Consider the following 13084-nt stretch of genomic DNA (forward strand, 5'->3'; position numbering starts at 1 on the left):
CTCGATAATTTCTCACAAGTCAGTAGCTCTGAGCAAGACACAGACGTGGGTTTGTTTATTTTTTTTCCTATTTAACTTAGGTTTTGTGAACTTTAGAATGATTTCTGCTATCAAACGCTAAGCAATTATTGACAGAACTGCAAAATGTCACAGCCGTGGAAATTTTTACACGTGTTCAATTATATGACATAGTGGAAATGTCAGAAATGTTCTGCTGTGTCATTTTCTGTTTCTCTGAAGAGTCTCACCTGTTTTTCATCATTTTTTCTTGTACTGCTAAAACACCAAGCAAATGATTGCTAAGAATTCAGAATTCTTCTGATTTTCAGTAGAGTAGTTGAATTTTCAGCAGCATAGAGCATTCTTGCAATTCCCTCCTATTGTTAGTTTGAGACAGATATTCTTCGACACCTAAGATCGTAGTCTTCTATTCATGACAATTAATTTTTAATGTAAACTAATGTTGAATTTATCAAATGTGAGTTTACAATCTTTTGTGAACATAAACTTTTTATCTTTTAATTATTAGTAGGATAAACCATATCTTAGTTTTCTTAATATTGAAATATCCTTGCATTTCTGGAATATTATAGACACCTGGGATAGATGAGTGACAAAACAGGCAAAAACCTCTAACTCTGTGTAGTCTATGGTCTGTTTAACTCTATACAATTTGTTGGGAATTATTCCTTTTATTTTCTATGCAGAGACTATTTTGCTCTTCACTGTTCCTGTTGATTTGAATTATCTTTTAATTCTATAATTCCACAAAATTCTGGAAATACCCTTATATGGCAACTATTTATATATATTTAGTTTTTAACCTTTCTTTTTAGAGCTTTATTGAAGTATAACTTATATACCATAAAATTACCTCATTGTAAGTGTACAATTCAATGACTTTTAGTAAATTTACAGAGTTGTGTAATAATCACCACGATCCCTATTTAGAACACTTTCATCAACCCAGAAAGTTCTCCCTGAACCATTTGCAATCTATCCCTGCTCTTGGCTTCAGCCCAGGCAACCACTGATCTGTTTTCTGTCTCTATAGAGTTGTCTTTTCAGGATATTTCATATATATGGAATCATATAATGTGTTATCTTTTGTGTTTGCCTTCTTTCACTTAGCACAGTGTTTTTCAGGTTCATCGTGTAGCATGTCAGTACTTCATTCCTTTTTATTTCTGAGTAGTATTGCATTGTTTGGCTCCCACATTTTCTTTACCCATTTAGTTGATGGCTTCTGGACTGTTTCCAATTTTGACCATCATGAATAATGCTGCCAGGAACATTCACATACAAGAAATTTTGTGGACATGTGCTTTCACTTCTCCTGAGTAAATTCCTAGGAGTGGAATTGCTGGACAGTATGTAAGTTTATGTGTAACATTTTAAGAAGCATCCTGTTAAGGGAAAGCAGCTCTCCCTCTGTTGTGGAGAGTTTCTTTTTCTTCTTGTTTTACTCCTTGTTGGAAGCCCCAGTTTAGCTGGGAAAGTGCCCCCTGCTCTCAGTGGTTCACTGGTACAGTGACCCAGCAAGACAGGGCTGTCACTTTTCACCTGGTCTCACTTTGGGCACTAAACTGGAAGTAATATGTCCCCGCCAGGCCTCTGTTCCTGCGCACTTCCAGAAGTGGCTCTCCGGGTCTCCATCTGTTCCCTTCCCCTCTGGGAGTTGTTAGTGCACGTTCTTCTCGGCTCCTCCAGCCCCTGGGGCAGGCTGTTCTCCATATGCATTGAATTGTGGGTTGCTCAGCTCCCCTCAGTTTAGCCTTACCTATCCTTACAGAAATCGCCCTCCCCTCGAAATGGCATGCAGACAGCATCCTTCTTTACTTTTACTTTCATTTCAGATTTCCCCTTGTTATTACTGAGATACTTCTTTGGTCTTTTCAATGGAAATTTGAAAGTGGGAGCTGTTGCCATGAGGTCAGACCCCTAGAATTCCACGTGGTCTATTCCTTCTGGGCTCCCTCACTCACCGCCCTCCTGCCCCCTGGGGGTTCCAGATGTCCTTCCTCCCTCTCCACCACTAAGTGTTTGAGTAAAAGTTGACATTACAGAAAATACTGTCTGTACTGGAAGCATCAGGAGTCCCCAGGTTCCTCCCGTTCGAGAAGTGATAAAATGACAGCGCAGGGCAAACGGAGGCCGGTCTGTCTGGAGGGCATGCGAACGTGTGAGGGACTTGTGTGTGTGGTGTGACATCTGTGCAGTGTCACCTCAGTGCAGTATCATTCCACTGCCATGTGGACCCACCTGAAATTCAACAGTTACCAAGATTTCATCACATTCACTTCATCTATCCCTACCTCTTTCTTCTCCTTTTCTTTGCTGAGATATTTTAAAGCAAATCCCAGATTTACAAATTATGATATAATTTTCTCCCTCATGCTTAAGTATGCATGTTTTAAAATATGGATATTTTATTTCCTAACTACATTGTCCTGATCATTCCTAACAAAACTGATCAAAAATTTAGTGATATCCTCTATCCTCTATCCATAATCGAATTGCCTTAATTTTTTTTATTGATTACGTATATTCATGGGGTGCAAAGCTGACCATCACCACCTGTGCTCAAGATGTGATGGTCAGATCAATACTGTCAGCATGCCCATTACCACAAAGTACAATTATTCCCCATGTCATCCCCAACCTCCATCCCCTCCCTCTTCCAGCCATCCTATGTATGTCTCTCCCTCTGCAAGTCCAGTGCATCACTGTGGTCTTTCTTTCCTTCCTTCTTTCTCTCTTAGCTCCCACTTATGAGTGAGGACATGCAGTATTTTTCCCTCTGTGCCTGGCTTATTTCACTTAACATAATTTTCTCCAAGTTCATTCATGTTGCTGTGAATTGCAGAATTTCATTCTCTTTTTACGGTAGAGCAGTATTCCGTGGTGTATATATACCACATTTTCCTTATCCAGTCATCTGTCAGTGGACATTTAGGTTGCTTCCATATTTTGACTATTGTAAATAGAACTGTGATGAACATGGGAGTGCAGGTATCCCTTCAACATGATGATTTCCATTCCTTTGGGTATATACCTAGAAGTGGAATTGCTGAATTGTGTGGTAGATCTATCTGTAGTTGTTTGAGAAACTCTGCACTGTTTTCCATAGTGGTTGTACTAATTTATAGTCCCACCAAGAGTGTAGGAATGTTCCCTTCTCTCCACATCCTTGCCAGCATTTATCATTCTCTGTCTTTTTAATTATAGCTGGTCTAACTAGAGTGAGGCAATATCTCAATGTGGTTTTAATTTACATTTCCCTGATGATTAGTGATGTTAAGCATTTTTTAAAGTGCCTGTTGGCCATTTGTATGTCTTCATGTGAGAAATGTCTATCCAGCTCCTTTTCCCATTTTTTAATTGGGTTATTTGTCTTTTTATTGTATAGTTGCTTGAGTTCCTTGTATATTCTGGATATTAATTCCTAGTCGGATGTATAGTTTGCAGATATTTTCTCCTATTCTGTAGGCTGTCGTTCCACTCTGTTGATTGTTTCCTTTGCTGTGTAGAAACTTTTTAGTTTGATATAATCCATTTATTTATTTTTCCTTTGGCTGCTTGTGCTTTGGGGCTCATGTTCATAAAATCTTTGCCCAGTTCTACTTTCTGGGCAAAGTGTTTCCCCTATATTTTCCCTCAGTAGTTTTACAGTTTCAGGTCTTATACTTAAGTCTTTAATCCATTTTGAGTTGATTTTGGTATATGGTGAGAGGTACAGGTCTAGTTTCATTCTTCTGCATATGGATATCCAAATTTCCCAGCACCACTTATTAAAGGGGAAGTCTTTTCCCCAATGTATGTTTTTGTTGCCTTTGTCAAAGATCAGCTGGCTGTAAGTCTGTGAGTTAGTTTCTGAGTTCTCTATTCTGTTCCACTGGTCCAAGTGTCTATTTTTATGCCAGTACCATGCTATTTTGATTACAACTTTGTAGCATAATTTGAAGTCAGGTAGTGTTATGCCTCAGGCTTTACTGTTTTGCTGAGGATTGCTTTGGCTTGAATTGCCTTTATTTTGATGGTTATGCTTTTTTATAAGGTTGCAGAGTGGAAGAACGTATCATGACTTATGTACCAGTCTCATCCCACTGCCAGCATTGTTTATGTTCACATTTTCGGTAGAGTTAAAGGCTGAAATTATTGTCCTCAAAGACTAGTGAAGGCCCCAGGAATGGCTTGGAGTGACATCTGTTAGGATGAGCAATGGCTTGTAGCTTCCTGAAGGCCCAGTGCTTGATCATAGTTGCCATCCTCCAGTGTTGCCCTGGCGGGATTCTTGCTGTGAAATACCAGGGTGACAGAATTTTATTCACACTTATGAAACACAACTACTTCGAAGTGTACTATTTATTTATAAATGCTAGGGACTAATGAAGCGGTACCTCTTATCTAAAATGAATGGATAACTTTGACAAAGGAAGGGTCAATACTTCACCTAATGCTCTTCTTAATTTAACACACAAGTGTGCTGGGCAGAGCAACAGTCGTACATGATGAGAATTGTTTTTTCTTACATTCCTGCTTAGGAGAGCAGGTAGCTTCCACATGCAGTTAACCAACCACGTTTTCAACCAGAGTGAATTTACCACCCGATTGCCCAATCTCCACTTCACTTCGTGCTGAGGAAGAGGCAGCTCTGGGGCAGTGTTTAGTAGGAAATGTTCACAATTCTGCAAGCTTCTGCTATTACACATGACTTCCTGTTATGCAGAGATAGGCACAGAGGGCCAGATGAAGTGTTGCAACTGATGGAGACACATGCAGACCCACAAGAGGCGACTCTAAATTCCTAAGATACACGAAAGCTCCAAAATGTGAAAACCAAAGGGGTGGCCCTGAAGAAGCACTCCAGGCCCACTGAGATTGGCCGAGTGCAGAAAAATTTGCAAGACTTCTTGCTAGCTGAAGTGAAAGAAAGAAAAAAAAAGCCAAATTCTCTCTCTCTGTCTCTGTCTCTCTCTCTCAGACCAGATACACACACAAACACACACACACACAATTTCCCTCTGTCTCGTATTACTACATAGACTGCATTTTTACCTCTTCCTACAGAAGACATAGCTATCTGTGCTAAGTCCCTTTCCAAATCAAAATTTGCTCTTTTAGATTGAAATAGGTAGGCACTTGATGAACAATGGAGGACATTTCTAGAAGCTATAGAACACAGGAAAATTAAATCTGCTCAACTCCGGGGTATTGAGGCAGACATTCAGATGTTCTAATAACTTCTAGATATTTCTATGAATGAGGTTATGTCAATTTGTCTTGAGGGTGAACATCCTTGGGAAGTCCCATGGTTTAATCTCGAGTTACACAGAGAAGCCCCTTTGCTGTCATCAGTCTTACAGCTTGTTGCCTTTTGTAAGGGGCAATGTTTTTCATACCAAAGTTAAAAGCGAAACTTAGAATAAAAAATCAAGGAGAGTAATCACAGGGTAAATTTATTCTAAAGTCTCAATGCCAGATTTTAAAAATCCCCCTGACCCCTGAATGATGGGTGCTTTTAAACGGAGGACAATTTATTTTGGAGAGAGAAAAGGGATAAAGAAAGTGAGCCCAGAGGTTCTGAAATCAAATGTCCTAATCGTTTTCTGGGTGGAAACTGAGGGCCATCATCCCAGGGTCTGATAATGGGACAGGCTGAGGGTCTGTGTGTGCGACTGTGTGGGGCAGCACATGTGTGTATGTGTGCAGGGTGTGAGCAAGGGCGTGTGACTATGTTCATCATTTTCTGCAGGCTGCAATGATGGGTCTGCTGTTTCAGAGGCTCCCCGGCAGCTGCCTTCTCGGCCTGTGGGTGTGGGCCTGTGTGCTGGGCCCACGCTGGGTTAGCTCAGCCTCCCTCCATCCCACGCCTCGGCTGCACTGCGTTCTAGTCAGACTCCTTTGGTCATTTCGCATGAGCTGGGGTAGAGAGCTGGTGAGACACAGCAGGATTACCTAATATGTCCATTTTCCTGCCTTCCTTTGGGGTGTCAGCACAGCCTCGGGTGGGCTTGAGGTTTCAGTACCGTGTCTCTGTCACTGTTTTTGCAAGGCCTGCTGAGCCTTGCAGAGCACATGTTGGGCGGAAATAGTAGCACAAAGTTGTTTATGCACAATATTGAGGCAAAATAGGTGGGGCAGGTGCATCACCTGATAGCTTAGGAATAGTGGCTTTGCTTCCTGCCCACTCATTCTCATTCTCTAAACCTGTGATTTACTACACATCTATTCCCAGTGTGGACACCCTTCTACCACTGTAAACCAACCTCCTTCCTGGGTGTGTGGCCTAGGTGTGGACACCGACTTTGAAATCAGATTTCTAACCATGTAACTGGAGCAAATCATCTCCCATCTCAGAGTTTCAGTTCCTCATATGTAAGACGAGGGGTGGGCAGATGGATGGGAGGAACACTATGGCACTTAACTTAAAGAGCATGAGCATCAAATAAAACTAGACATATAAAGTGCTTGCACTGGTTGGCACATAGTAAGTAATCAATCAATAAATAATTATTGATGTTTATTATTACTAGATCAGGGATTACATCTTCTACCGGCCACTCTGCTTGAGTGGGCATAAGTGAATATATCTAGAAATCCCACAAATAGGTAAATTGGCCAATGTTTGCTGCAAATCTAAGATGCCTTTAATGGTGGCTCACATTTCGTTCAAAAATGTTTGCTTTGTTCACTCAACAAATGTTTATCGAGAAACTTCAATGGGCCTGACACTCTTCTGGAAGGTGTGGAGCTCTCCTGAAAGCCCTGAGGAAGATAGCACCTCTTTCGTCTGGCATCTAGGTTTATCTCCAGAGCCTTGGGTTGTAAATGCTTCCCTCGGGGAGAGTTTCCACTGTGCTAAGCCTTTTCTTTGAACATTATTTGTTACTCTTCTGATCTGAGAGTTTTCCATGCCATACAGACCTCCAGGTTTTCACTTGCACCTCTTCCCCCCCCCCCCCAACCTTTTCCTTAATCCATGAGCCTTCTCTGTGGCTCTCGGTCTACCCTCACACCTCATCAGGTCCAGACCTGGATTCACCCGCCTGTTCAAACCAGCCTCGTCCTCTGATTTCCTTCCCTGCTTCCACAGATGGGCCTTCGGGTCTATGAGCTCTTTGGGGCAGGGCTGTGTTGGCTGATCATGTGTCCCCATGGCATGCAACATGGTTCCCAGTGCATGCCAAGTGCTCAGCAGTGTGCGTTGAATGAGTGGATGGAGAAGGCTACCTTAGCGGAGCCCCTCCAACCCCAAACCTCACAAGAGTATTTGCCTCCTGCTCCTCTTGTGCAGCTGTGGCTAAGGCCTGAGCATCTGCCTCGGGGCTGCCTGTCATTTTCTTCCCCTTTCCACGAGCACCATCCCAATTCTGGTCTCCAGATTTGTACCTGGGATACTGTGCAATGTCCAGCTAGTCCTTCTTTATTCCATCTCTCTCCCTCCATTCATCCCTCCCCTCCTTAGCAGATTCTTTCTTTTCTCTCATTTAACGTTAAATCGAGTCCATACTATAATAATAATGTGAATAATAATACCTTTTATTTAATGCCTATGTTTTAAGAGGCAGGCACTGGCTGCAACCTGTCCACTTATCATTAGAAATTCTTATGGATTAATCACCCCACAAGGTACATATTATTATCATAATTACATAGAGGAGGAAACTGGCCCTCAGAGACAGAGCGTGACTTACCCAAGGCTGCCTATGGTGATGCCTGTGAGTCCCCCGTGAAGAGAGAACAGAGCTGGACAGTGACTGAAATGGGCTGAGCTGAGAAGGCTTCTCACAGGTAGTGTGGCCGAAAGTGAGTCTTAAAGGGGTGAATAAGAGTTTTCCAAGAAGTTGAATTGGGTGCCGTTGGGGATGGGTGGGGATGGGTAGGGGAGCCATCCAGCAGAGGGAATAGCATGTTGCCATGGGAAAAGTGCAGGATGGGTATGGCGAAGAGCAGGAAATCCAGTAGGAAAAGCCACAAAGGACCCCGACCTCCGTGGCAGAGAATTAGTCTTCATCTTTTAGGAGGGAGGTGTCAGGGTTCAGCAGAGGCTTTGAGGCAGGAGAGTAATATGATCAGATTTGTGCTCTAGAAAGATATGTCATAAACAATGTCATCTATGCTGACTGTAGGAATGGGGCAGCTTTCTGGTTTGGGTGGGTGGCTGGCTGGGAGGGTGTCACTCACAGCACATCACAGAGACCAGTAGAGGGAAGGCAGGTTTGGGTGGGTTTGTCGGTGCAAGGCAAGAGGATGGTGGGAGGTGAGAAGGGGGAAGGCAGTAAATTTGACTAGCAACATGGTGAGCTTGCAGCTGGAGAGACAGGTCTGCAGCTCAAGAGAGAGGCCTGAGGGGAAGCCACGTAAATTCTACTCCCTTTTCAAATCTGTTTAAATATGGTTCCCAAACTAATGCAAGGCTCATATCTACATATTGAGAAAATACCTAAACTAGCGCCCCCCCCCAGCTTTGAAAGAACTACTCACACCTCACCCACACATTCACAGCCACCTAAAATAGAATCTACACTGAGTCAGAGCTGAGAGCAGAGAGAAGGACTATATCAGAGTTCCACCCTACGAGCTTTTGTGATTATGTTGGGGTTAGGGGTCAGAAGGTGGGAAGATGAGCAAAGGTAATGGTAATGTTTCTCAGATGACTTCTCTGTTCATATTTTCTTCTTTAACTTTCTTTTGCTTCAACTTGTGGCAAAAAGCAGCTAAATTCTGCAGAAACAAATCCCTTCCATTTCTCTTCTTCCCTCTCTGGTAACTTCCCTCACCTGCAGACTAAAATTCAGCTTAAACAGTCCGATGACGTAACTTACCCGTATTTTAGCACGGTCCTCCCCTGCTCAGAAACACGAAATGGCTCCCTATTACCTCTCAGATAAGATTGAACGTCTCACTCTGCCACCTAAAGCCACATCTTCTCTGGGCCCTCTAGTTGATTTCTGTAATGGGTGAAATGCTGTTCTGCCTTTAAGACCCATTTCATCCCATGCTTTATATTGATGGAACTCAGATTCCAGGAATTGCTGCCCGACAGATCTTTCTGTAATGGTGGAGATGTTCTCTATCTGTGTGGTCCAGTATTGAAAGCCACATGGGGCTCCTGAGCCCTTGAAATGAAGCTGATATGACTGAGGAACTGAGTTATAGCCTGATTTAATTTATTTTAATTCATTTAACTGTACAACACAGCCACTCCAGGCTAGTGGCTACTGTCCTGGACAATGCTTGCTCTTTCTGTCTACTGGAATAAGGGTGGTTTCTGACCTCACTGAGACCCTCATTTCCCACTTGCCCCAGAGTGTTCTGTACACACTGAGCAGTTGCCTTCCCACCTTGCCTCCTGGTCTGCTCACGGCCCCCTCTCCAGCCTGCAACTAGGATCGGACCTCCTTCCCAAAGGGCCAGGAACACACACTCAGTGGACAATGACTGGCTCACAAGCAAAGCTTATCATGGCTATTGTTTTCATTATGAGAAACAGCTCCATTAATAGCAACAGATCTCTGTGTTTACTTTATGTGGGAACAAGTCACACCCACAAAGAACAGAGATTGTTCCAAAAAAAAAAAAAACAAGGAATGTTAGTCAAAACCAACTCAAACTCAAGGATTTCTTCCTGGGTATTCGGATCATCTCCTGACAGCCTGGCTGGTGAGCAATGCTGAGGGCTGAGGTGGAAGACCACCCTGCACGTGGGACACAAACCTCCCCTGCTTGATCACCAGCTCATCTGAGCCCCCAGCTGTCATCTCCCAGTGTCTGAGCCTAATTCTAGCAGTGTGGAGCTTTGTCCTGAGCATCCACACTCTGTGTCATACCTATCACGGTGGCATGATAAGAGGCACTCCAGAAACACTGGTTGGATGTGCAGTGAGTGGCATCATGTATGGAATTAAATAGGGTCTGTCAAAGCCTTGATCACGTGTAGTCAGACAGAGTGGTTGTCTCCCTCTCACAAGGACATCAATGCCCCTGTTGGCCAGGACTGGGAACATAAGACCCTCACACCTACCCCTGCCTTTGCCAGGCCATTCTGCAATGCACACATGCTTCTAGGGGAAGGGTTTTTGTTGTTGTTGTTGTTGTTGTTGTTTTTGCCATAACAAAGCATAAAAATTTCCCAGAACTAAGCACAAAATAATATCTCAGCAACTGAGTTCTATGCTGAGCAAATTCTCTTCACTCTGCAGTATCTTATTGCTCCTGCTAACTCCCATCCCACTTCTTCAATGCTGTTGGAGACCAGTTTCTCCTATTTCCCATAGTGGTTCTAACAATGTCCATGGGCCTCTGGGGGTACCCCAAGAAGCCTGAGTCCTCATAGCCACCATGTGGAACCTCCTTTTCCTCCTTTCCTACACTGGTGCCATTGGGGAGTATCACCCCAGAAGCCGTATGAAGGGTCCTCATTACACAGTGCTAGGAGGGGGGCCTAGTCTCTGACCTAGTGATTGCAAGGACTAGTCTCTGACCTAGAGATATGCAGAGCTGTATACAGTCCTTCAAATTCCCTCCTCCCCACTGTATTCCTGTCCAAACCCTCCTGTGGTTCCATTAGATCATTTGCACAGCCTTAGAGTAAGTGGTCAGCCCCAGAGTGGCTGTTGTTTGAGTTACAGATGGAAGACCATGAAAATAGCAGGTAACTGAGGAGCAAGATCTAAGGTGAAGTTCTTAACTGGGGTGCCAAGACACACTGATAAAGCAAAACTTTTGCAAGCACACTGCCAGGTTGTCATCAAAGTTTGCATATAACTGGGTATATGCACTCTTACAATGATGTCCATCCAATGGGAGGTTGAGCCAAGTATATGTTTTGCTACCTGCTGTACAGCAGAGCCTGGCCTCTCCAGGCCCCTGGTGGGAGGTGAGGAGTGACTGCAAGCTGGAATCCAGGTATAGGGTATGTTACAGGAACACAGAGCCCTTGTGAGAGTCAAGGTAGTCTGGTTAGAGCAGAGTCCTCTTCTGAAGGGTGAGACATGTTGACAGGGTGCTAGTTCTGGATACAACTGGAGTCAGTGGAAGAAAGATGGCCATGCCGTACAAAATTCTAGCATTTGAAAGTATGTTGTGAACATAAATAAAGGTTGAGAACCACAGATCTAGAAGGAGATAGAAAGAAAGAAATCAAAAGAAATGGGGGAATGTTGGCAATTAAATGCATTAAAGATAGAAATGAAGGAAGATGGGAAGCTTGACCATGGAGTGACATTTTGAAGTGGAGTGGTGGAGGAAGCTCTCAGAGATGATCTCCAACTTTGTAGTAAGAAGTAAAGTCATCTGTTGAGAATAATAATAATAATAACATATGCTTATTTTTGACCAGGGATCTGTGCTAAGTAGTTTGTATTTGTTAGTTTGTTTAATCTGCATAACAATTTCATACAGTAGGGACTATTAGTATCCTAGTTTAACAAGCAAGGAAACTGAGGCTCAGACATTGCATAATTTATCCCTGCACAAAGAGCCAGGAAAGGAAGAACTAGTTTCTAATTGGGTGAGACTAAAAGGAGTGAGAGTGGAGGTGACGGCTTAGTTCAGCTATTGTGAGTGTTCTGGGGACTGACAAAAACCGAATAAAGGGATTGTACGATGGAGACTTCCTCCAGCAACACTTGGCAGAAGGAGAGGAATGCAGACACTGGGTATTATCAAGCATGGGGCAGCAGCACAAGGTCAAGGAGACAAAGTGTTCTAACATGGTTTCAAGGTCGTTGTTGAACTGTCAGGGAAGGAAAGAAGGAAGGTGAGGCCCAGAAGGAGGTGTTGAATGGGGACCGGGTGATCAATGGATCACTGTGGAACAGTTGTTCTGGGTGGGAGTTACCATGGAGACAAGACTGGAGGCCCAAGCCTGGACCAAATGACAGGCAGAACTTGTGAGTGAAAACAAAAGCCAGTTGTACCATGCAGTGGGTTAAGGGATCTGGCTTCAGATCCTGCTTCTGAGTTCTGTGGGCAGTGACAACGTGACTGAAACGTAATAGGAAGGGAGCCCTGGTGAGACCCCTGGTCCGGCATGAAGTGCTGTGGACACTCTCACTGAGCAGGGGACAGAATGGGAGAATTCAGGAGGTGCCAGCTCCCTGCAGGCTGGCCGCGCGGCCGCGGCTGGGGTCTCCTGGTGTCTGTCGCGGCGTGAGGTCAGTGCTAGCAGGACAGCCCCTCCTCGGGGCCGGCCGCGATGGAAGAGTGCCCAGAGGCTTCCGGCGGCCTCTGCAGCTGCGTGGGACCCACCCCGAACCTCAGAGCAGGCATTATTTTCTCCTCCCTCCTGTCAGATGCTGACTCCCACGCAGGAAAAAGGAAGCACCTTTTGTCAGATGCTGCGGCCACTTCCTCTTCAGAAGGCTCCAGCCAATCTTTTACTTTGCAGAATGAGGGGGCCGGCAGCAGCTGCCAGACTCGGGCCACACTGGCTTTCAGCCCGTTTTCGGTCTTGATCCGGCCCTGATCAGGAGCAGGCCCCTGGCTGCCTCTCTGGGTCCCGGGGGGATTTTTTCTGCTCGGACCTGGACCCTGGAACTGGACCTGGCTGCAGCCCCACCCCCATCCCAGCCCCCTCGGGGGCTCCTCTGTCATCTCTCCACCCACTCTTTGCTCACTGTTCATGTCCCTCAGTCTGCCTGTCTGTTCCTCTCTCTAGCTCGGTCGAGGAGTGTGATGACTGGCGAGCAGATGGCGGCCTTTCACCCGGCGTCCACCCCCAATCCGCTGGAAAGGCCCATCAAGATGGGCTGGCTGAAGAAGCAGAGGTCCATCGTGAAAAACTGGCAGCAGAGGTACTTTGTGCTGAGGGCACAGCACCTCTACTACTACAAGGACGAGGAGGACATGAAGCCACAGGTACCGGCCAGGCTGTCCCCACTGATCAGGTGCTCCCTCTCCAGGCATGGAGGACACAGCAAGGAGCCCACTTAGATGGCACTAAAGCCCACAGGGGCCTTCTCAATGGGACTAGACACATCCATTTGAGAGGAGGTGGCTTTTGCCTTTTCACCATTTTCTAGATACATAAATTGACTTGCCAAGATGACCAAATGGTCCTCCACGAAGCCCCAGTATG

At 44.8% G+C, this 13084-nt stretch overlaps 1 protein-coding gene across 2 annotated transcripts in view; it reads left to right on the top strand.

Moving 5' to 3' along the window:
• The window catches only part of ARHGAP25 (Rho GTPase activating protein 25), an 81818-nt gene that overhangs the window by 27010 nt on the left and 41724 nt on the right, over positions 1–13084 (top strand). For both annotated transcript variants that reach the window (XM_063078666.1, XM_063078667.1), the window contains exon 2: positions 12665–12864. In XM_063078666.1, coding sequence (XP_062934736.1) covers positions 12665–12864 — 200 coding nt within the window. The remainder of the gene's footprint in view (positions 1–12664; positions 12865–13084) is intronic.

Source organism: Cynocephalus volans, chromosome 14 (assembly GCF_027409185.1).
Source record: "Cynocephalus volans isolate mCynVol1 chromosome 14, mCynVol1.pri, whole genome shotgun sequence".
Taxonomy (NCBI): Eukaryota; Metazoa; Chordata; class Mammalia; order Dermoptera; family Cynocephalidae; genus Cynocephalus; species Cynocephalus volans.